Genomic DNA, 24,645 nt, shown 5'->3' with positions numbered 1-24,645 from the left:
GTGAGCAGAGTGTCTCTGAGCATACACAGAGTGCGTGGGGATTCCTCAGAGAGTGCTTGAGCACTAGCACCAGACTCTTTGCTTTAAAAGGACTTATTTCAGTGCCAGGGCTCTTAGCCTGGGAGTAATCAATGGTGAGCAGAGCGTCTCTGAGCATACACAGAGTGCGTGGGGATTCCTCAGAGCGTGCTTGAGCACTAGCACCAGACTCTTTGCTTTAAAAGGGCTTATTTCAGTGGCAGGGCTCTTAGCCTGGGGGTAATCAATGGTGAGAAGAGCGTCTCTGAGCATACACAGAGTGCATGGGGATTCCTCAGAGCGTGCTTGAGCACTAGCACCAGACCCTTTGCTTTAAAAGGACTTATTTCAGTGCCAGGGCTCTTAGCCTGGGAGTAATCAATGGTGAGCAGAGCGTCTCTGAGCATACACAGAGTGCGTGGGGATTCCTCAGAGCATGCTTGAGCACTAGCACCAGACTCTTTGCTTTAAAAGGACTTATTTCAGTGCCAGGGCTCTTAGCCTGGGAGTAATCAATGGTGAGCAGAGCGTCTCTGAGCATACACAGAGTGCGTGGGGATTCCTCAGTGCGTGCTTGAGCACTAGCACCAGACTCTTTGCTTTAAAAGGGCTTATTTCAGTGCCAGGGCTCTTAGCCTGGGAGTAATCAAGGGTGAGCAGAGCGTCTCTGAGCATACACAGAGTGCGTGGGGATTCCTCAGAGCGTGCTTGAGCACTAGCACCAGACTCTTTGCTTTAAAAGGACTTATTTCAGTGCCAGGGCTCTTAGCCTGGGGGTAATCAATGGTGAGAAGAGCGTCTCTGAGCATACACAGAGTGCATGGGGATTCCTCAGAGCATGCTTGAGCACTAGCACCAGACCCTTTGCTTTAAAAGGACTTATTTCAGTGCCAGGGCTCTTAGCCTGGGCGGGGGGGTAATCAATGGTGGAGTGTCTCTGAGCATGTACAGAGTGCATGGGAATACATCAGAGCACTAGCCCCAGACTCTGCTTAAAAAGGAAAGAGCCATTAGGAAAACAGCGGTCAACATTTCACAGATGAAAACAGGGACGTGTTTGTAGCTCCTTTATGTCCATACTAGAGGATCACTTTTGCCATCCAGCCCCTCCACACTGAGCCATTGCTGAAGCCTCTTTCCTGGATTTGATTTCTCTGCAACAAACCTCCACTTCTGTAGCAGATTGCAGAAGGGCGGCTGTGTTCATTTGTGGCACCAAAGGCAGAGACTTGTGGCACCTTCGAGACCAACACATTTATTATCGCATGTGCTTTCGCTGACTGCCGTCCACTTCATCAGGTGCATGAAGTGCCTTTCTCAGTAGCATAGGAACCGAAAAGGGGAAAAAACTGAGATTGCATCCAGTGTTAGTCCAATTTAAAGTAAACCCATTCAAATAAATGGGACTTACATCAGTCTAACATTGGATACTCTCTAATGTTTGTTTGAAATAATGATCTGCGGAGGAAAATTAGTTAATATACCATACCCATTTAAAGAAATGTATGTAAAATTATCCATTGTGTTATCCATCTGTCAGGGATGCTTTAGGGTGGATTCCTGCATTGAGCAGGGGGTTGGACTCGATGGCCTTGTAGGCCCCTTCCAACTCTGCTATTCTATGATTCTATGATTTATGGTGGAGAAAAACATTAAAATGATTTTAAATGCTTAAAATATTGGAGTCTCAAAATATGGGGATGGAGCCGCCATTACTATTATTGCATTTCAAAGGTATTTATTTTTGTTTTTAAAAATGATTAAAATAATAAGTCAGCCACTCTTCACCATGTAAGAAATTATAAAAGAAAGTGAGGGAGGAAATGATCTGAAATAGAAATATTGCTTACCAAAGGAGAATGACAGAGACAAGAAATGCACACTTCAGTTGTTCCGGCCTCCCTGATTTCTTGCCCCCTTTCTGCTTATGCCATTGAATGATGAATGAAAAACTGGAAAAAAGAGATTAATTAGAATGATCTGTGTTGAGAAGCCTAACCATGTTTACTCTGAAGTAAGTCCCACCAGTTTTGGGGGAAGTTACTCCCAGGTACATAATGTGTACATAGAATTTTTGAGGTGCTTACTTTAAAAAAAACTAACTTAGAGATAGGCTCTGCGGCTTAAGCATATTGCAGTTCTTCCAAAAAGCCAAAATCTGGGAGATGCAGCTGCCTTACAGTCTCACACTACACAATTTTAGACATATCTACTCAGAAGTAAATCCCATTGAATTCAATAAGACTTACTCCCAGGCAGGTGGATCCGAGACCTGAGATCTGTCAGAGGAGCCCTTCTCCTTGCCCCACCAATGCGAGATATACGGTGTGGTGGGACATGGGAGAGGGCCTTCTCTGCTGCGGCACCCCGGCTGTGGAACGCCCTCCTGCTGGAGGCCCAATTGGCACCAACACTGGCTGCATTTCGGCACCAGCTTAAGACATGGCTTTTTAACAAAGTCTGTGATGGCTAAATCCACCAGCCTTGCACACTGTCTTGTTTTAATTGGATTTCACTGTTTTAAAATGCCATACTGGTTTTATCATAAAAATGGCTTAATTTGTTTTAGAATCGTATATTTATTGTTCTATTTTATACATACGATTTTATCTGTACGCCACCGTGAGATCCTAGTGATATAGGGAGGGATATAAATGTTTTAATAAATAATAAATTTATTAAAAGCTCTGGTTGAGCTTTTATATTGTATTTTATATTATGGCTTTATACTGTTGTTTCATACTTTGAATGTTTTTAATTTTTGTGAACCGCCCAGAGCGCTCTGGCTATTGGGCGGTATAGAAATGAAATGAAATAAATAAATAAATAAAAATATAGCAGCTTTCCTGACCGGTTGCCCTCCAGGTGTGTTGTTGGACTACAACTCCCAAGACTACAACTCCCAGGGTCTCCTAGCGAGACATGCCGGCTGGGGCATTCTGGGAGTTGTAGGCGAACACATCTGGGAGGCGACAGGTTGGGATTGCACCCTGAAAGGCTCAGATCCAACCAGAATAGCAGAGATGGGATGGACGTGAGGGAGAGAAAAGAGGCTCTTCAACAACCCGCATGGACAGGACTGAACAGACCAGGCTAGGATTCCTCCCAGCCCTCAATGAACGACTTGCAAAGGCCAAGAGGGAGAATTAAAAGGCAATTGCTTCTTCTAGAATCCTCAAGCCAGACAAGCAATAACAAGTTCAACCACAGCTTTTAAAGCTCAACTAAAAACTTTTCTTTTTCCTAAAGCTTTTAAAACTTGATGTTGTGCAGACTTCTACTGTTACTTTCTACTGTTAGTTTTTCCCTACCCTGTGCCTGCTTACCCTTCCCTGTACCTGTTGGCATTCTCTTCCCCTCCTTATTGTTTTACTATGATTTTATTAGATTGTAAGCCTATGCGACAGAGTCTTGCTATTTACTGTTTTACTCTGTACAGCACCATGTACATTGATGGTGCTATATAAATAAATAATAATAATAATAATAATAACACGATTACTAAGAGAAGTCATATACTGCCCGTGTTCGGAAGACACGCTAATCCACGGCTGTTTCCCTTTCTGTTCCTATTAAGCCCCCCCTCCTTCCTTCCTTCACTCTATTAGCGTGTCGTCCGAACTCAGCCACTAATCGACCCTCGCTCTTCCCGGAACTTTACTGTTCCGGCCCAGGGACGCCGCCGGGCCACTTTCCACAACGGGCCGGAAGTATCGGGCTTGACCCGGAAGTGGGGCTCGAGTAACCAGGAAGTGCCGCCCGGCTAGACCTGAGCTGTACCGAGGCGCCATTTTCTGCGCGTCCGGGCCCGGCGATGGGCTCCTCGAAGCGGCACCGGGAGCGGGGCGAGGCCTCCGAGGACCCCCCGCCGCCGCCGCCACCACCCTCCTCCGGGAGCGGCGCTGCTTCCTCCTCGTCGACCCGCCACCGGGAACACAAGAAGCACAAGCACCGGAGCGGCGGCGGCAGCAGCAGCAACGGCGGCGAGCGGCGGGGCAAGCGCAGCCGCAGCCGGGGCGAGCGGGGCAGCCGGCGGAGTGGCGGGGATGAGGCCTCCGCCTCCGCTTCCTCCCGGGGGAGCCGCGGCGCCGCCGCCGCGGGCCAGGACGCCGAGGTGGGGAGGCGGATCAAGCGGGAGAAGCGCGACGAGGGATACGAAGCGGCGCAGAGCTCAGGTGCGGGGAGGCCGGGCGGAAGCGGGGGCCCCGGCTGGGCCAGGGTGGATGGAGCGGCCTTCACACACACTTCCGCCGCCGCCGTCACGATATGCGGGACTACAGCCACCATCGTCCCCAGCCGATGTGGCCGTTGGGCACCCGGTTGCGGAAGGCTGGGTCGAATGTCAGCCCCAAATCCCCGCCTAACCCACCTCGCGGGGCTGCTGGGAGGGTATAATGGCGGGTGGAGTGGAGACCCATACCCCTTTTATGTCCCTCTGAGCTCCTTGGAGGTGAGGCGGGATCGGAGTCATCAGAATTAAAGGGCATGTAAAAATCCCTTTGTGTTAACACACTGGGAAGGGCTGGATATATGCCGCAGCACATATATATCCCGCCTTTTTTCCTCCAAGGAATCCAAGGCGGCTTGCATAATCCTCCTCCTCTCCATTTCATCCTCACAACAACAACCCTGCAAGGTGGATTGGGCTGAGAGTCTGTGACGGGCCCAAAGTCACCCAGTGGGTTTCCATGGCCGAGTGGGGACTGGAACCTGGATCTCCCGACTCCCAGTCCAAGCTCTAGCCACTACACCACAAAGCCCCACTGAATTCTGAGGCCTGGAGGTCGCTGTTAGCGGACCTCCTTTTGAGTGCAGGACGTCCCGGGTTCAATCCTGGGAAGCTTTTCCCAGTCACTCTAGGGAGAAAGACCCTCACCTGAGACCCTAGAGAACTGGTCCGGAGCCTTGGGCCGGATGGACCAGCGCCCGTCTTTTCAGGTGCTCTTCATTTTTTCTTGCTGCAACAGACCAACCATTAGGCTGACTTTGCTTACATTGCAGCAGCCTGGTCCTCCGTTGGTTTGAAAGCCATAAGGGTGATTTTTGTTCATTTGTTTTTATTACAACCCCTCTGGCACCTTAGACAAGGATGGGGAGAGAGACCTCGCGGTGGTGGGAGGAGGCCACAGTGCCCCCAGATAAGGGCTCAAAATTCCTGTTACGGGCTGAAACGGATGCGACGGCACCGCTCCACATTTGCCCCATCACAAATGCTTTGATGCATTTATATTTATTTATTTATTTATTTATTACATTTTTATACCGCCCAATAGCCGAAGCTCTCTGGGCGGTTCACAAAATTTAAAACCATGAAGAGCATAATAAAACAACCAACAATCTAAAAACACAAATACAAAATACAGTATAAAAAGCACAACCAGGATAAAACCATGCAGCAGAAGTTGATATAAGATTAAAATACAGAATTAAAGCAGTAAAATTTAAATGTAAGTTAAAATTAGTTGTTAAAATACTGAGAGAATAAAAAGGTTTTCAGCTGGCGACGAAAGGAGTACAGTGTAGGCGCCAGGCGGACCTCTCTGGGGAGCTCATTCCACAACCGGGGTGCCACAGCGGAGAAGGCCCTGCTCCTAGTAGCTACCTGCCTCACTTCCTTTGGCAGGGGCTCACGGAGAAGGGTCCGTGTGGATGATCTTAAGGTCCAGGCAGGTACATTTGGGAGGAGGCGTTCCTTCAGATAGCCTGGCCCCAAGCCGTTTAGGGCTTTGTATGTTAGTACCAGCACTTTGAATCAGGCCTGGACCTGGACTGGCAGCCAATGAAGTTGTAAAAGGACTGGTGTGATGTGATCTCGTCAGCCAGTCCCTGTTAGTAAACGGGCTGCCCTGTTTTGTACCAGCTGAAGCTTCCAGACCGTTTTCAAAGGCAGCTCCACGTAATACATTGCAGTAATCCAAACGAGAGGTTATCAGAGCATGGATAACTGTAGCTAGGCTATCTCTGTCCAGATAAGGGCGCAGCTGGTATATCAGCCTAAGCTGATAAAAGGTGCTCCTTGCCACTGAGTTCACCTGTGCCTCAAGTGACAGTTCTGGATCCAAGAGCACCCCCAAACTACGGACCCGATCCTTTAGGGAGAGTGCAACCCCGTCCAGGAGAGGGCAAACATCACCTCACCGGACAGATGAACCACCCGCTAACAGTGCCTCCGTCTTGTCTGGATTACATCTCAGTTTGTTAGCCCTCATCCAGTCCATTACCGTGCCCAGGCACTGGTTCAGAACAGTCACTGCCTCACCTGGGTTTGATGAAAAGGAAAGGTAGAGCTGGGTATCATCCACATATTGATGACACCTCAGTCCACCTCTCTGGATAACCTCTCCCAGCTGTTTCATGTAAATGTGTTTAACATAGGGGATAAGATAGAGCCCTGTGGAACCCCATGGCTTAGAAGCCACGGCACAGAGCAATAATCCCCCAGCACCACCTTCTGGAATCGGCCATCCAAGTAGGAACGGAACCACTGCAACACAGTGCCTCCAACTCCCAGCCCAGAGAAGGATACCATCGTCGATGGTATCGAAAGCCGCTGAGAGGTCCTGGAGAACCAACAGGGTCGCACTCCCCCTGTCCCTCTCCCGGCAAAGGTCATCCCACAGGGCGACCAAGGCAGTTTCCGTTCCAAAACCAGGCCTGAAACCCGATTGAAATGGATCTAGATAATCCGTTTCATTCAAGAGTGCCTGGAGTTGTCCTACAACCACCTGCTCAAGCACCTTGCCCAGGAAGGGGATGTTCCTTGCCCAGGATGGGGAGAGAGACCTCGCGGTGGTAGGAGGAGGCCACAGTGCCCCCAGATAAGGGCTCAAAATTCCTGTTACGGGCTGAAATGGATGTGATGGCACCGCTCCGCATTTACCCTGTCACCTACACGCTTTGATGCATTTATCTGTAGAATTAGTACACTGTTTGTCGTGGACCTGAGTAGTGTGCCGCTGCCACTCTTAACAGACTTGTGGAGGAAATGTGTTGGGGCATGTGCAGAGCGTTTACATGTGACAGGAAGTGCCTTAGCTGTGTCTGTCGCATTAGCCTTGAGTCTCTTTTTGCACGCAAGAAGCCTTGGTCAAGCACAGCTGCTATGTTCTAGCTAGCCTGGTTTGAAGCTCTATTTTCTTCTCTCCCCCCACTCCCATTAGAATCCTTACTTGCAGAGCAAACCATGCGTGCTTGTAAATGTACAAATGTATTGTGCTGCGTTCTCCTGAGTCAGACTATGGGCCCACTTAGCCCTGTAATGTCTTACGTACCACATGCAGCCTAAGGCCTTGCAGGGAATGTGCGGTCTTTCCTAGCCCAACTAGCCAGATCTTTCTAATTCTACCACTCGGATAATGTCCTCACCCTGGCTAGAGCCTGAAACAGAAAAAAGCCTCTTTCTCGGTGTGTCCTCCCTTTCTCCAAGTCTTGAGACAGGCTTGCTCACCCTGGGAATGGCCTCCGTGCCGCCTCATTTAGTGCTGCATCAAGCAAACCTGAGTTCATGCGTGTAGGAGCCCTTGATTCTTGTGTGTGTTTGTATATGCGAGAGAGAGGCAAATAATTTTTCGTGCATCTGTCAAGAACCAGAGCTGTTAGGTGTTGTGGAAATGTCATAACATAAATATAAAGGTTCATGTGTGCAACTTGCGTGCAGAGATTTTCTCCTCCTCCCCAATTTGAGTTCAGAGGAACTTGTTTCCACAGGGGGAAGGGATAAGGGTCAGGGCACTGAGCTGCAATCTCCACACACACACACACACGCGCGTGCGCTTGCTTGGGTACTAAATTCAGCACAGGATTGCAAAAATGGAATAACACAGCTTCGGTTACAGATTTTATGTTGCGTTAACGTTTGTTGTAAACACCTTGCTCTCTATTTCCAAACAGTTGTTGGTTCAAAGTCGAGCTCAGGAGACGCTTCCCTCAGCATCGAGGAGACAAAGTGAGTGAAACAGAGATGAAGAGACTGGAGTCTTTCCGTTTCCCTGCTCAGATCCCTGGCCAATCCTATGCGCTGGCATCCCTGAGCTTAAAAGCACCTAACTCTGCATTAGGCCAGACTGTAGGAATTGGGAAGCAGGCTCTTTGGGACCTTTGTGGCAGGCTCAGGGTGCCGGGCTTTGCCTTGGATTTTCCCGGGGAGCTGGGAAAACGTCAGCCTGAGCACACAGTGGCTCTACCCATGCCCTTGCCCTGTGACATGCTGCAGGAATCTGACCTCTCTGCCCCAGCGTTGGGCAGACCAGGTAACCGTGGGTTTCTCTTTCTTTCTGCCGACAGTAAACTTCGGGCTAAACTTGGGCTGAAGCCTCTGGAGATAAACACCGTCAAAAAGGGTAAGTTCACCTTCCCTTGTCCATGCCGAGGCTCCATTGATTGAAGAGCCTGGGTTCTTATCTGTTGTGTTTCTTAGAAAACTCCTGCTTTCGATGGGAGGCAAATGACGAGGCCTGCTAGGTAATCCACAAAGCTTTTATTAAGCAGCAAACATCTCTTCCACCTGAAGAGAGTCTAATCTCTTGGAAACTTCCCCCTAGGCAAAACTATGCAAACTAAGCGAGACAGTTGTCTGATTAAGGAGAACAGGAAGCCCCTTCCCAAACACCCGTAACCTCAGAGAGCCTGGTGTGGAGGCAGGTTCTGGCGCAATCCTAGTCGGACCGACTTTCTCACACCTTCCTTCCGCTCCGTGCGTTTTAGCTTCCGGTGAACCCTAGCATCAGCTAGCTTGTCGGGGCGCTCTCCTCCGGAAGAAAGCTCACTTCCCACTGAGTGTGTAGGATTTGGCCTTGAGGAGATAAGCTCTGGAGAGGGCTGACTCCCAGCTGGGGTATCGCCTGCGAGAGCTTCCTCCCCCACTGGTACAGGCTGGCTGGTGTCTGGCGCCGCCGCCTCTAGTTCCGAATCGGATTCTGATTGATTACCTGAATCACCTTCTCCCAAAACAGGGGCAGTAGGGTTAGCCATGACATTGTCTGCCGCTGCCTGTTTCGAGACCAGCTCTGGGTTACCTAGCTGGGAATCTGCTGAAGCAAGAGGGCGCCTGACCTACAGGTCCGAGGGGTGCCATTAGCCCGCCTGCTGTGCCTCTGCTGCTTGCTCATACATGTTGTGGGTGGGAGGGGGCAGAGCAGGTCGTGTGGGGAGGTTATGGGAGCATGGTAGGGCCTTCCGCGCCTCCCACCCACCCCACCCCGCATTCAGCTGAGCTCCTAGGGTGCCTTTCCAAATGCAAGACAAGATGAACGGAAGGGAGGATTTATCGAGCCTTGTGGGCGATGTTTCTTGCGTATTTTCTCTGCCTTTTCAGGGCCTTGTTCTCACTGAGGTGGCAAAAAAACCCCATGTCTGGCTCTATCGCTTCAGAGCGCTTACACTACAATGCTTTTCCTTTCAAAAGAGAAAATAAAATCCCTTGCATATAGAAAGCAAACTTGTCAAGTAGAGTAGCCCTGTCCCTCATATGCTACTTCTCTATATGTGAAGGAATTCTTTTTATATCTTAAGAACCTAAGAAGAGCCCTGATGCTGGATCAGACCCAAGGGCCCGTCTAGTCCAGCACTCTGTTCACACAATGTCCCACCGGCTGTCAACCAGGGACCCACAAGCAGGACATGAGTGCAACAGCACCTTCCTGCCCATGTTCCCCAGCAGCTGGTGTACATAGGCATTTCTATATTCCATCACGCAAGTCCCCACCTGTAATCTGAAGTGGTGCCACCCAGAGAGAAATTTGCCATGTCAGTGAAAACAAGGCCTCAGCTACTTTGGGCTTAGAAATTGGATTGTTCTCACAGGGGAGGGGAGGGGAGGGGGCGTTACTCCATCCTTGTGCAGCTTCAAAATGTTTAAAGGAGACGCCGGCCCTGTGCCTAAGGCAGCCAACCTCCCTGGCTGCAGTTCCACAGAGGGGTCTTCTGCAGAAGTGCAACTTGCTTGATTCCCTCAAGGAAACTCTGGAGGTTTTGTCCTCCTTCTCCCAGTGCCAGGGGCCCGCTTGTTGTGGCTCTGCAACCTGAGCCAGGTAATGCTGCCACAGCCCAGGGATGGGAGCCGTCCTGCTCAACCTCCGTCCAGAGTCCACCTCCCCCTGTCCTAGCACAGTCATAGAATCACAGAATAGCAGAGTTGGAAGGGGCCTACAAGGCCATCGAGTCCAACCCCCTGCTCAATGCAGGAATCCACCCTAAAGCATCCCCGACAGATGCTTGTCCAGCTGCCTCTTGAAGGCCTCTAGTGTGGGAGAGCCCACAACCTCCCTAGGTTACTGATTCCATCGTCAGACTGCTCTAACAGTCAGGACGTTTTTCCTGATGTCCAGCTGGAATCTGGCTTCCTGTCACTTGAGCCCGTTATTCCGTGTCCTGCACTCTGGGAGGATCGAGAACAGATCCTGGCCCTCCTCTGTGTGACAACCTTTTAAGTGTTTGAAGAGTGCTATCCTGTCTCCCCTCAACCTTCTCTTCTCCAGGCTAAACCTGCCCAGTTCTTTCAGTCTCTCTTCATAGAGCTTTGTTTCCAGACCCCTGATCATCCTGAGTCATCGCAGCCTCTTAGATAACCTCGTTTTCCTTTCTCTCCTCCCCCGGCAGAGACGGGCAGCAAGGAGGACCCCGTGGCAGCTGACGTCATCAACCCAATAGTGCTGAAGCAGCGAGAGGAGATCAGGGAGAAGCTTGCTGCTGCCAAGGAGAAGAGGCTCCTGAACCAGAAACTCGGGTACCACGTCCAGCTGCTCCATCTGCACCCACCTCCGGTGCCTCTTGCTAGCACGGCCCTCTCGCTGAAATGGGAGCGGAATGGGTTTTCCGCCCGTTCTGCGTTTGCGAAGACTCACTCTGAAAAGCAGGCGATGACCCTATTCAGTGATTACTCACCTGGTCCATTTTAAGCATATGTGTGTATGCTTCCCCTGGGTCTTCTGCTTCTGCTTTACCCTGCCTTTGCTGTGAAGTGGCCGTACCGCATCATCCTTTGTGGGCTGATCCTGGGCCCACCAGTGCCCCTGCTCTGGACAGCCTCTCGGTGCTCGGGTGGGGCTTTCGGTCACCCCCTCTTCTTTTCCTACCCTCAGGAAGATCAAGGCACTTGGTGAAGATGACCCCTGGCTGGACGACACGGCGGCCTGGATCGAGAGAAGCCGGAAGCTGCAGCTGGAGAAGGACATGGCTGAGAAGAGGGTTGGTGTTGGGACGGTGGGGGGCCACCGGGTTGGAATTCCCCGCCCAGCCTGGCTGGGTCGCTGGAAGGGCGTTTGTACCACGTCAGGGGGTGGGGGGCGGCTGTGTCTGCCATTCGTGGGGGGATTTGGTGAGCAGCCTTCTCACCGCACACACTTTGGTGGGCGGAGTCCACTGGTGCCTCTGGGCTGGACGTCGGCTGCCTTCCTCCGTGCCTTGGTCATTGGGCACGTATTCCCTCCCCGACCCGAAAGCGGTATCTCATGTGCGTATTATTTCAACCCCGAATCAGGCCAAGCTCTTGGAAGAGATGGACCAGGAGTTCGGCATCAGCAGCCTGGTGGAGGAGGAATTTGGGCAAAAGAAGAAGGTGAGGGGAGCCAAGGAGGCGGGCAGTCCCATTAGCAGCAGCCAGCTTGACTCCAGGCAGACATTAACGTCCATGGCGAATAGGAGGTCTCCGTTGGTTGGGCGAAGGGGGCTGGCAGCCGAGCGAGGGGCTGGCCTGCTGGCCTGGCCTTGCCCTGCCATTGTGTCCCTTCCAGTTTGCAGCAAGCAGGGTTGGGCCCCCCTGCCTCCCATCGGTCAGCTTGCTAGGAGGGAGTGTGAGTAGAGAGGGTTCCTAACACACCTGTGCAGGCAGTTTGGGGGTCCCAAGGACGATGGGGCTGTGGTGGTCTTGAATGCCTAGCAGGAAAGCAGACATGCTTGGAATATTAGGCTGTGGGGGAGAGAGCGCTCTGTTGAGATGGTTTCTGTGCTCTCCCCGACGCCCATCAAACATTTCCACATATACGGAAAGAGCCGCTGGACCTTTCTGCCGTGGGAGAGGATAAGCTGGTGCCCACCTTATGAGATCCATCCAGAGGCAGGGGTTCCCTTTCCGTTTCATGTGGCCGACAGATCCCAGGGCCTGGCCTGAAGGCCCCGGACACAGCAGCCTTGCTGAAGCGAAGCAGTCCTATGTCTGGCCGGGGTCTGGAGGGGAGGGGAGGTCCCTTGGGAACCCCAGGAGAGCCAGGCAGGATGGAAACGTGGCCCAACTCTTGCCCTGGTGGGCAGCAAGGCTTAGGTGACGCTAAGCTCCGTAGGCAGCTGTTTTATTCCTCCCCGGAATAAACCTTGTTCTTCGGCTGATGGGTTCCGGTCTTAACTTCCTTTGGTTGTAATCTCGGTCTGCTCTTCGGAGCAGTTCTTGGAAAGGACTTTTCAGAGCAGTCTTTCACTGGCAAAGGGGCGTGGAATTCTTACCGGTTGTTTCTTGAAAGTGCCGTTTTTGGAACAGCTGCAGCTTCTCCAGTCCTGGGGTGATGGCTGTGCTGCCAGGCACCTGCGTGCTGTTTCTTTGCTCTCACGTTTTTAATTTACATGCAGTGCCTCCACAGCGCCTCCTCTGTGTCCTGAGTCCCATGAGTTGCGTTAGAGGGACGGGCAGCCAGGAAAGCTTCCCTAGGGCCTCCCTCCCTCCCTCCTTGGGCCGTTGCCTGGGCTCTTCTGAGGCCTGCTTTTCCATGCTGTTCCAGCAGGTGGGCTACAGCTCGCGAGACTTGAAGGGCCTGACGGTGGAACACACCATTGATTCCTTCCAGGAAGGGGAGACGGTCATCCTGACCCTCAAAGACAAAGGTGAGGACTGACCTTTTCCTGTGCCTTCCATGCGAGAAAACAAGGCCGGAAGCCTTGATATACCTGCTCTGCATGAAGGCCTCTGTGTATTGGTTCTTGCAAGGTTTGGAATAACGTATGTGCCTGAATGTGCTGTAATGCTAAAACTGTTATATCAGCAAAGAAGTGCTTAATTGGAATTGCTAACTGTCAAGTCCTCTTGATAGAGCAGAAGGCAAAGAAGCTAGCTTGATAAGGAGGAATGGCCATCCAGGTCAATCTGACATTGCCAGAAGAGTTGATAAGGTATAATGAAGAAGAGGTACTGGTTCCTCTCTATTCGGCCCTGGTTAGGCCTCATCTAGAGTATTGCGTCCAGTTCTGGGCTCCACAATTCAAGAAGGACGCAGACAAGCTGGAGCGTGTTCAGAGGAGGGCAACCAGGATGATCAGGGGTCTGGAAACAAGGTCCTAGGAAGAGAGACTGAAAGAACTGGGCATGTTTAGCCTGGAGAAGAGAAGATGGAGGGGAGACATGAGAGCACTCTTCAAATACTTAAAAGGAGGAGGGCCAGGATCTCTTCTCGATCCTCCCAGAGTGCAGAAGACGGAATAACGGGCTCAAGTGACAGGAAGCCAGATTCCGGCTGGACATCAGGAAAAACTTCCTGTTAGAGCTGTATGACAAAACATCAGGAAAAACTTCCTGACTGTTAGAGCAGTACGACAATGGAATCAGTTCCCTAGGGAGGTTGTGGGCTCTCCCATACTAGAGGCCTTCAAGAGGCAGCTGGACAAGCATCTGTCAGGGCTGCTTTAGGGTGGATTCCTGCATTGAGCAGGGGGTTGGACTCAATGGCCTTGTAGGCCCCTTCCAACTCTGCTATTCTATGATTCTATGAAGACATTCTCCGTACAGCTGTATTGCGCTCAATAAAACAAGAGTTGCCTTACAACCGAAGTAGATTTTTATCCTTGACACATGGCATGCTGCTACAGTTGCCAGGAGATATTTTTTAAAAATTAAATGTGTATTGGGCAGTTTTTTCTATACATAACCCTTCCTCGGTCAAATAAACAGAAGTCAGAAAAGCAAAAACAAACATCAAATCAAGCTGAAGGAACCAAGGAAATGTATTAATACAAAAAAGGCAGCAGTGGCAGTATCATATTCCTACGTCAGCCAAAATGATTGGCTGACGTAGGATTAATGAATAATAAAGCAAGGCCAGTCAGCTGAAAATGACTGCATCCCAGATCTTAGCCCCCTTTTCACAGGACTACTGCTTATGTTGGTAGGAATCTCAACCCCCCCCTCCCCATTACCCATATCTAGATTAATAAGTACATTGTAATCTAGACATAGGTAATGATGTGTGTGCAAAGGCCATTTCCAGGCATAACGACATGGGGAGCAGCCGTGGGACGTTGCCAGCCTCAACCTGACTGTTCTCATCCCTGCAGGTGTTTTGGAGGAGGAGGGCGGCGACGTCCTGGTGAACGTCAACATGGTAGACAAGGAGAAGGCCAAGAAGAACGTGGAGTTGCGCAAGAAGAAACCGGAATACAAGCCCTACGAGGAAGAGGAGAGCGTGGACGACATGGTGATCGTAAGGAAGCCTCCTTGCATGGCTGTTTGTGGGCAGGAATGGGCTCAAGTGACAGGAAGCCACTTCCTGACTGTTAGAGCAGTACAAGAATGGAACCAGTTACCTAGGGAGGTTGTGGGCTCTCCCACCCTAGAGGCCTTCAAGAGGCAGCTGGACAAGCATCTGTCAGGGATGCTTTAGGGTGGATTCCTGCATTGAGCAGGGGGTTGGACTCGATGGCCTTATGGGCCCCTTCCAACTCTGCGATTCTATGAGTACAGAGCACCTGAAAGAGCCACAGAAAACCACAGAGGCTGTGGAGAAAGTGCATAGAGAGGTCTTTTTGCCCCATGACCAAGGGGAGGAAAGCATCCAAGTCGAATCAAAAGAAGAGAGAAACTAGTCCTCAGGGTGCAAAGCGAACGTGCTTCTCTCTTCTTTTGATTCTTTTTGCCCCATGTAAGTTGAGGGCCAGTAAATTCAGGATAGCTGTGGAAGGGCCCGTGGCCCGTTGCTGGAGCCACCTGCTCTGCCGGCAGAAGCTTCCAGGTCCCCAAACCCCGGAGGCCTCAAATGGCAGCCGGAGCTGGTGCCAGGCTGCCCGCGGCATCTGGTTGGCTGCTGTGGGAAACTGGATGGAGGCCAGGCTAGAGAGCCTCACCTCCGTCTGATTCAGCAGGGCGGCATCCTGGGGGTGGGAGTGGCTTGGCCACGGAAGACCTGGGATCCCGGGGGTGGCCACGAATGCGCCACGCTGCTCTGGGCTGCTGAAGGCTGCCAGGTGGGCTTGGGCTGCAGTCGAAGGGAACAGGCTGTGGTGCCTCGTGCAGCCAAAGGGGGGCAGGACGCACCTGCCAGGACCGGAACGCGGAGGCTGGGAGCTGTGGGACGGGAGGCCTCCCTTGCAGGCGGGATCGATCCTGTAACGACGCCGGGGGGGGGGGGGCAGCCTGTGGCCTCTCACGGAGTGCCAGCGGCCAGCTCCCCGTCTCTCTGGGACTCCGGGCTGGGAGGCCGTCCCTTGCAGGGCCCTCTTGCGGCAGTTGGATGGCCGCTCCCAAGCCTGCGTGCTCGGGGGGGGGGCGGCCCTTTGCCCTCCCTTTCTCTCAGCCCCTGCGCCTCTCTCTGCCCTGCCCCCAGCTCAAGCACAAGGGTGTCCTGTCCAAGTACGACGAAGAGATCGAGGGGGAGAAGAAGAAATCCTTCCAGCTGGACTCGGTGGGGATGGCCGACGGGTCCTGGGAGCGGGAGCTGCAGCAGATCCGGGACAGCCTGCACCTGCGGGCTCAGACCCTGGACGTGCCCGGCCTGCGCTTGGCCTCCGAGTACTTCACCCCGGAAGAGATGGTAGGTGGAGGCCGTGGGGCGAAGCGGGGAGGGCTGGCAGCCAGGCCTTCCTTCTCCTTTGGTTCTTGGCCGCCTCAAAGGTTCCAGTCCGGAATCTCCCAGCCCTTGAAGCCTGAGCCGTTCCTGGCCGGGATGGGGGAAACGGGATGGATGCCGGGACTCCCGTTCTAGGGAAGAGGCGAGGCAAACGGGGCTGGCCAGGCGCTTGTCTCGGAAATCCCCCTGGGTGCCTGCCTGGAGCTTTCTCCTTTGAACAGCTGCAGGGGAGAAATGCAGCGGGGGGCAGGGCGGGGAGGAAACTGGGCCCTTTCCTGAGGTGCGCAGGCCTTGGGGGGCAGGGGGGGATGAGTGGGCCTGCCGTCCTGGACCAGGGCTTGGGCTGCCTGTGACGTGCCATCCCCACCCCCACCCCCGTCGCCACAGAACGTCACTTTCAAGAAGACGAAGCGCCGGGTGAAGAAGATCCGCAAGAAGGAGAAGCCGGTGAAAGCCGATGATCTGCTGCCGCTGAGCGACGAGAGGAGCGAGCGGGACTTCGGCTCCAGGTGAGGGCGGGGCTTGGCCCATGGAATCATAGAGTTGAAAAGGGGCTTATAAGGCCATCGAGTCCAACCCCCTGCTCAGTGCAGGAATCCACCTTCAAGCATCCCTGACAGATGCTTGTCCAGCTGCCTCTTGAAGGCCTCTAGTGTGGGAGAGCCCACAACCTCCCTAGGTAACTGATTCCATTGTCGTACTGCTCTAACAGTCAGGAAGTTTTTCCTGCTGTCCAGCCAGAATCTGACTTCCTGTAACGTGAGCCCGTTAGTCCCAAGGGCCCCTCCCTGTGCCAATGGCCTTCCTTCCTTCTCATTGGTTCTACTTCTGTTCCTTCTCCCCAGAGCTAGGGGGCAGCTGGAGCAGGGGATGTGGAACTTGTCTTTCTACTCTGCCCCCCCCCCCACTCCCACTGATCTAGGCCAGTCAGTGTTTGGCAGATGTGGAGTGGGGGTGGGGCACCTTGGGCCTAATCCAGAGCCCCCCAGGAGGAATCCCTGCTGTTGTCTTCCATCTCAGACCTCAGATCATGGGGAAGCGCCAGGCACGCTGCTCCACCCTCCCCTCAGTTGGGAGGGTGCAGGGGGATCCCTTCGATCTCTGCTCTGGGACGAAGGGGGGCCGGGGATGGAGCCGGTGGGCCACATACGCGCACCCCGCCTCTCCGAGGAGCCCCTCCTTGCTGCGCCCCCTGAGTCCGTGCATGCCCCGCCTGCTGCATCCTCTGCTTGGCTCTCCAGGCTCCGTGGTCGGGGGAGGCGGAGGAGGCCTGTTCAGGTGGAGGAGGAGGACGAGGAAGACGACGACGACGGGTACAGAGAATACAGCCGGAACGGGGGCGCCGAGCCCTTGCCCCCATCGGACGACGTCCGGGTGGAGAGGATGGAGATCAGCAGCGAGGACGGTGTGTCTGCAGGGAGGGGAAACGAGTGGCCAGCTGGGATCGAGGGGTTGGGGGGCGGGGGGCATCTTTGGGCCGGCAGCTCAAAATAGGCCTTCCAGCGGCGTCAAGAGAGGACTCGGTCGGGCCGGGAAAGCCGTGGCCCTTGTCACAGCAGGGCTCCCTTCTCTTCCCTCCCTGACAGAAGAGGCTCCGGAGGACCCAGACTATCCCGCCGCCCTGGAGGAGGACGAGGCTGAGCTGGAGCTGCAGAAGCAGCTGGAGAAAGGGCGCAAGCTGAGGCAGATCCAGCTGCTGAAAGACAGTGGGGAGAAGGTGAGGCTGGTCGCCCCAAGGAGCTCCGAGGACCCTTGTTGGCCTCTTGAGCTGACGGGGGAGGGGGGAGGCAGGCGGGCCGCCCCGGGACGGGCGAGGGCCTCCCGGGACTCCCCTCGCAGGCCTTTGGCCCCAGCCTCTGAGCCCGGGGGCAGCCGGCCGTCAGCCTCCGCTCCTCCCCTGCAGGTGATCGAAATCGTGAAGAAGCTGGAGACGGGCCGCAGCCAGGAGGACGACGAGGAGCTGGAGAAGAAGGGGGCCATCGTCTTCAACGCCACCTCCGAGTTCTGCCGCACACTGGGCGAGATCCCCACCTACGGGCTGGCCGGCAACCGTGAGGACCAGGAAGAGCTCATGGTACGTCCCGGCGAGCCTCTGGCTGGAGCTGAGAGGGGGCGAGCAAATCCTCAACGGGCTCGAGGGGAGCCCCCGGCCACTGGCGGCCACCTGTGCCCCCAGCTAAGCCTTCTTCCCCCAACAGCGCTCTGGTAGAGCCCCAGCGCTTCGCCCTGCGCATAGGAAACGCCTGGCAGCGGCGATGGCCACAGGCTGAGGTGCTTTAGCAGGGGAGGGAGAGAAAGCGGCGAGTCAGTGACCGCGCTATCGGGCCTCCGTGGTCAGGGGCGGCCGACATCCGAGTACCAGTCCCGGGGCAAACAGCGGGAGAAGGGCCGTTGCCTCCTCGTCCCGCTTGGGGGCTTCCCGGAGGCCACCCCAGTTCAAGCCGGAAGCTGGGCGAGATCTGCCCTGGTCACCCGCCTGAGCTTTGGATCCGAGTTGAGCCTGGCTCCTCCTGCCCGCGAAGCAGCTGCTCTACCACGGGCTCTCGTGTCCCCCCACCCTGCTCTCCTTCCAGGACTTTGAGCGCGACGACGAGAGGTCAGCCAACGGGGGCTCAGACTCCGACGGCGAGGAGAACATTGGCTGGAGCACGGTCAACCTAGACGAGGAAAAGCAGCAGCAGGACGTGAGTACGGCCAGGGGGCTGGAGCAGCGACTGCCCTGCGAGGGGGGAGGCTGCAACCACTGGGATGGTTCAGCTTGGGAAAAAGGAGGCGGCTGACGGGAGACAGGAGAGAGGTGGACAAAATGATGCCTGGTGGGGAGAATGTGGGCAGGGAGGCATTTTCCTCCCTTTCTCATAGTCCTCAATGCAGGGCCATTCAGTGATTGGTGGGAGATTCAGGAGAGATCAAAGGAAGGACTTCTTCACACAACACAGTTAAATTATGGAACTCACTGCCACAAGATGTGGTGATGGCCACCCATTTGGATGGCTTGTGAAGGGGGTTCTTGGAGGAGAAGTCTAGCCGTGGCTGCTAGCCCTGATGGCTATGGGCTACCTCCAGTATCCGAGGCAGTGAGCCTGGGTGCACCAGCTGCTGGGGAACATGGGCGGGAGGGTGCTGTTGCATCATGTCCTGCTTTGTGGGTCCCTGGTCGACAGTTGTTCAGCTGCTGTGGGAACAAGAGTGCTGGCCTAGGTGGGCCCTTGGCCCGATCCAGCCTCAGGGCTCCTCTGACGCCCTTAAGAAAGGCCTGGGCAGGTCCGCAGGGCTGCTGCCTCTCCTATTCCTCAGCGGCCAGCTTGCAGCTGGGGGGCCCTTCCCCATCTCGCTGGGGGTTAAGCCCAAGGCGCGTGCTGAGCCGGCTCACTTCCTCTCCCTCTGGCTTGCAGTTCTCCGCCTCCTCCACCACCATCTTGGATGAGGAGCCCATTGTCAACCGGGGCCTGGCTGCTGCCCTTCTGCTCTGCCAAAACAAAGGTAAGGCAGGGGCAGGTGGGCGAGCGGGTCAGCGTGCCTCAGGTTATCCTGGGCCTTCCCATCTCCTGCAGGGCTGCGTGCGTAGACTCATAGAATAGCGGAGTTGGAAGGGGCCCACAAGGCCATCGAGTCCAACCCCCTGCTCAAGGCTCCCGGACAGAGGGTTGTCCAGCTGCCTCTCGAAGGCCTCTCGCGTGGGTCAGCCTTTCCCTTGTGTGCCGGGGCGGGGGGTGGGGCTATATCTTGTGCCTGCTGGGGCAGCCGGTGCCCCTCAAGGGCTGCGCATGCGCCGACTGCTATGGCTCCCCTCCTCCTCCTCCCTCCCCCCAGGCTTGCTAGAAACCACTGTGCAGAAGGTGGCAAGAGTGAAGGCCCCCAACAAGTCGCTGCCGTCGGCCGTCTACTGCATCGAGGACAAGATGTGAGTGGCACTATCTCCCCCCCCCCCCCCGCACCCCCAGAGGCCGTTGCATTCACGTCATGTGAGACTGCTCTGGCCTTCTTTGGGAGGAGGCCCGTTGCAGTGGCTGAAGCAGTTGTGCGTCTGTATCGGTTGACCACCGGTTCAGTCAGCTGTGTGGTGGGAAGCGAACACTTTTGCTGTTACCCAAGGCACCGGCTGGTGCGCAGGGAGCATCTTGTGCGCCGCTGCGCCATGGCTAACCCGAGGGAGCTGAGCCCTCCGCTAGGCCGGCGGGGTAAAGGCAGCCGCGTCCTTCTCACCCCACAGGGCCATCGATGACAAGTACAGTCGCCGGGAAGAGTACCGGGGCTTCACCCAGGATTTCAAGGAGAAGGACGGGTACAGGCCGGATGTCAAGATTGAATATGTGGATGAGACGGGGCGCAAACTCACGCCCAAGGAGGTACAGGGCCAGGGCCACGCATCGTCTTCCCAGGCGCTGCTAGGGGGTGCAAGGGTGTGGCTCCCTCCCAGGTGGGGAGAAAGGGGCTCCTCGGACCCAGACATTCGCCTGACCGAAGGGGTTCGAATGATCCGTTGAGCAGAACAGGTCTAAAGAAAGAGGGTGGGGGGGGGTGGGGGCAGCACACTTCATTTGACTTTTCAATGATCCGTACGTCGTGCAGCGGGCGTCATCTTGGAAGACGCATCCTCTCATGCGGAGAGGGCATGCCCCTTCTGAGATGGAAATTCCCTTCTGCAGTTTTTCTGACCATAATTAAAAATTGTGCGTGTGTAACAAGGGTGCTTTTTAGTTGACCAAAACGTGCTCGATTGCTTTGATGACCCCATTAAGGGACTGAGCGCTGCGGCCCCAATTCTCCGCCTTGGTGCGCGTGAGGCCTGGCAGCCGGCATCTCTCCTCCTTGCTCGCCTTCACCCTTCCGCGTGCTTCTCTCCTCGCAGGCGTTCCGGCAGCTCTCCCACCGTTTCCACGGCAAGGGCTCCGGCAAGATGAAGACGGAGCGGCGCATGAAGAAGCTGGACGAGGAAGCGGTGAGGGAGGGGGCAAAGGGCCCGGCGGGAGGGGGGGCAGCTCTTCCCCTGTCACGGACAGCTGGGGGGCAGGTAGCATATCCAGAACACCTTGCGGGGGGGGGGGGGGACAGAGATGCAAAATCTCTGGAAATTTTGAAGCTATGGGGGAAAAGCAGAATTTTGGGGGGAAATTGGGGGAAAAATACAATATTAGGAGTTTTTACAGATTGAAAGTCACTTTGTTACTTTAGTAACATAAAATGTAATTATGTACAAGTTGGTTTGGCATAAAGTTACCACATTTAGTATGTTAAAAGTACCGTGTATTCAAAGAATTATTACAAATTGAATTTACTACTTTAAAAAAAAATTGGTAACAAATGGAGCTCCAAGCTCCTGAACTGTAAGGAACCTCTTTGGTTTTGCCAGTTTATGAGGAGCAGGCAAAAAAACAGAAGGAAACCATCAACATTAGTAACAAAGAAAATTATGTAGTTCTCCGCTAGTCCTCCACGGTGCTAAAATAATCCCATAATCCACTTTTTCTTCATTTTGTCCAATTTTTCAGGGGGGGGGGGGAAAGTCTTTGAAAAAAAGCGTTTTTTCCCCAGGCCTTCACATCTCTAGTTAGGGGGACCCGAGAATATCTCTAACAAACTTCCCCCCACCCCCAATACTGGTCCTCCACAACATGGCTTCCCCCTCCTGTTGATGCGCGTTTCTCTGGGGGCCTCTCTGGCCTTTGACACTCTCCTCCTTGGGGGCGCAAAGTCAGGCGAGGCGTCAAGCTGCAGAGGGAGGCGTTGTGGCAGGGGCGGGGGAGGGCAAGTGGCACTGACGGAAGCCCTCTCCTCTCCTCTCCCCCAGCTCTTGAAGAAGATGAGCTCTAGCGACACCCCTCTGGGCACTGTGGCTTTGCTGCAGGAGAAGCAGAAGGCCCAGAAGACCCCTTACATCGTGCTCAGCGGCAGCGGCAAGAGCATGAACGCGTAAGGACCGGGGTGGAAATGGGGGAGTGTCTTCGGGCCGGGGTGTGTGGCGGGCAGGGGTTTGGGGCTGGACCCCTCCAGGGCCATCAGAGTTGGCCTCCGGCGTTCCTCAGTCGGCTGCTGTGGTCCAACTTCTGAAGCTGATAGGTCAGAGATTCAGGACAGATACAGCGCGTAGTTAAACTATGGAATTCACTACCACAAGATGGTATTGATGGCTCCCAATTAGGATGGGTTTCAAAGAGGGGTGGATAAATTCCTGGAGGAGGAGGAGGAGGAGGTCGATCCACAGCTGCTAGCCCTGATGTGGTTATGTGCTAACTCCAGTCTCAGAGGCAGCAAGCCTGTGTGCACCAGTTGCTGGGGAACATGGGTGGGAGGGTGCTGTTGCACCGTGCCCTGGTTGACAGCTGGTTGGCTGCTGTGTGAACAGAGTGCTGGACTAGATGGACCTTTGATCTGACCAGCATCAGGGCTCTTCTTATATATCCACAAATCACTTTGAAGCAGCAAGGCCTCTTAAGAGTTTGCTACTTACGAGTAGATTACGTCTATTGAGGAGGGTGAGGAATACTTGGGAAAGTATTCAATTCCCAGAGTCCTGTACATTCTCAGTAATTGGTACATCTGTGTACAGCAGGCCTGAACTGCTACCTCCAGCTGTTACAGATGTGGGGCCTAGGCTGGAGGAGTGTAGCTTGCATGAGTGAGTTAATGGCTGAGACTTGAACCAGGCAGCCTCTGGCATTATGGCTCCTCTTCTCAGCCTTTCCACTCACTGTCTAAACACTCCTTAGTATTGTCTGGATAAGAGGCCCTTTACTTGCTTCTGGGTGGGTGTCTTTCCTGTTTCCTGGTTTCCTGTTGACGATTCTCTCTCTCTCTCCCTCTCCACACAGAAACACCATCACCAAATGAAATTCCTGCTTCCTTTTGCTGGACAACACCTGCTCCTTTTGGGGGTCTCTGGAGCAGTTCTGTGCGTGGGGTGCACATGCAGGACCTGCACCCTTTGCTTCTCATGGGAATCTTGTTTAATACGGACCTGCTTTGTATATAGTTGTGGAGCTGAGATTTTAAGCACCATGTGTCTCCCCCCCCCCATTGTATCTATATGTGAACCCTAATAGCTCGAGTAAATGTAACTGCATCCTCACTCGTTGTCAAGCCTCTTCTTTCAGCCGCCCACAATATGTTTTAAAAATTCTTTTGGGGGGTGGTCAGGTGGGAATACATGATAGTCTACATGGAGAATCTTTGGGCTGCCTTGGGAATTAGATGAGTTGCAACGACAGCAAGTCTTGTTCTCTGCGTGGGATCAAAGCGGCAGCTGACTGAACCCCTCCAAATTGCAGGGAGAGACTCACACAACTGAATGCTGCTGCTTCTCCTCACATTCCCTACACATAGAAAACTAGCGTGTCAGGGAGAAGGGTCCTAGCCTCATCTTACAGGGAATTTGTCTTAACCTTTAATCAGCAATGGGACGGGCTTGGTCTCACAGGGCAGATGGAGGAGGAGCACAGCTTAAGAGGTAGATCACACACAATCCTTGCCTGCAGGAGGGCTCCATTCCTTGGCATCATCTACAGGTAAGACTTTAGTCTGAAGACCTGGAGTGCTGCTGCCAGACAGGATAAACAATATAGGATGAACCAGGGCAAGAAAGAATGAAAGCAAAGCACGCTCATACTGCATAAATATCTCTAGTGTACATCAGGATGTACTGATAGATGTCTGAGTGATTTACATTTGAAGAGTTCCAGTCTCCAAACTTCCTTATAATAGCAACAACTAAAAAGCGTTTTTGCTCTTAAGCTAGTTTGCTGAAAAAGAACATTTGAGGGTGTGTGTGAAAGGACCTGTGAGCTTGGTTTTGGTACTAATCACACATTCCTGGGGTCAGAGGTATCCATGTCCTAATTTTAGCATATCTCCTGCCTGTAGCCACTATTTTGCACCTGGTTCCAGTTAAAAACAAAGTAGATCCCTGCCCTAGATTGGTTATACTAAATTTACTGCCGCTTTTCTCCACTAAAGAACTGAAGTGTTTTTAAGCATCCACAGGCGCCAATTCCTGTTCAAGTGATGGATTTAGACAGCGCTGTGGCTTCTTCCAGTTATCCACCAGAATAAATTATGCAGATTAACTTGTGCTACACTTTTTGGCCTACACCTTCCATTGTCCTTCACCATCCGCTATGTTGGCTAGGGCTTGATGGTAGTTGCGCTTTCCTGAAACTGCTTAATTAGCATCAACCCCTGCAATTATTTATAATGTTTGTATACTGTTCAATTATCTAACACAGATTCCAGAGTGGTGAATAAACAGTAAAAGATTTTTTAAAAATAAAATTGTTCAATTTAAAAACAAACCAGAAAAACAGTGGCTGGTCAGTTGAGGAAGGCTTCTTGAAAAAGTGTTTTTAGGAGGAGCTGGAAGCAGCCTAGTGCTGGCACCTGCCTGACCTCCAGGGGCAGGGAGTTCCACAGAGAAGAGGCCACCACACTCAAGGCACTCCGCCTGGTGGATTCCAATTGGGCCATCTGGAGCCACCAGGAACATGCCCTCCGACGACCCCAGTGATCAGGCAGGCTGGTAATTACCAAATGTCTACTGCAACAGTGGGGCTACACACCTATTTGTGTTAGGCGATGTGTGTAGACATCAAGTTCATAGCAAGAGCTGTATCTCTCGTACATAAAGCTGTTTTGTGTGTGTGTGTGTGCTCAGTTGCTTTACTACGGGGTGGTGGGAGAGAGGATCTACTGCTTCAATAACTGGAAAGAGGCCCTCACCAAGAGTGCAGCGAGTTCAGTAACTAGCTCTCTTGCAGTCCTTAAAGTTTATTGAAACACTTGTTTAGAAGACAAGAGCAGCATTCCCCCAAAAGACAGACGTGGAAGGGGAAGTGGTGCAAGCCACGGGAGTCGCCCAGAAAAAGATGGGGGT

At 53.5% G+C, this 24,645-nt stretch overlaps 1 protein-coding gene across 2 annotated transcripts; it reads left to right on the top strand.

The window, feature by feature from the left end:
* Positions 1 to 3,805: 3,805 nt before the first annotated feature.
* On the top strand, positions 3,806 to 22,848 carry SART1 (spliceosome associated factor 1, recruiter of U4/U6.U5 tri-snRNP). Of its 2 annotated transcripts, none has more exons than XM_063145692.1 (20): positions 3,806 to 4,193; positions 7,909 to 7,963; positions 8,302 to 8,357; positions 10,615 to 10,741; positions 11,097 to 11,202; positions 11,495 to 11,572; positions 12,729 to 12,828; positions 14,272 to 14,417; positions 15,537 to 15,743; positions 16,167 to 16,288; positions 17,021 to 17,184; positions 17,366 to 17,496; positions 17,683 to 17,853; positions 18,353 to 18,463; positions 19,175 to 19,262; positions 19,593 to 19,683; positions 19,993 to 20,128; positions 20,632 to 20,721; positions 21,571 to 21,692; positions 22,592 to 22,848. In XM_063145692.1, exons 1-20 carry the CDS (start codon positions 3,833 to 3,835, stop codon positions 22,608 to 22,610), a joined length of 2,481 nt encoding a protein of 826 aa, XP_063001762.1. In that variant the 5' UTR covers positions 3,806 to 3,832; the 3' UTR covers positions 22,611 to 22,848. The 2 variants fall into 2 exon arrangements, with proteins under 2 accessions (XP_063001762.1, XP_063001760.1); XM_063145690.1 differs by having other exon boundaries at positions 12,726 to 12,828.
* Positions 22,849 to 24,645: the final 1,797 nt, after the last annotated feature.

This window comes from Elgaria multicarinata, chromosome 21 (assembly GCF_023053635.1).
Source record: "Elgaria multicarinata webbii isolate HBS135686 ecotype San Diego chromosome 21, rElgMul1.1.pri, whole genome shotgun sequence".
Taxonomy (NCBI): domain Eukaryota; kingdom Metazoa; phylum Chordata; class Lepidosauria; order Squamata; family Anguidae; genus Elgaria; species Elgaria multicarinata.
This window is presented reverse-complemented; position numbering and strand designations above follow the sequence as displayed.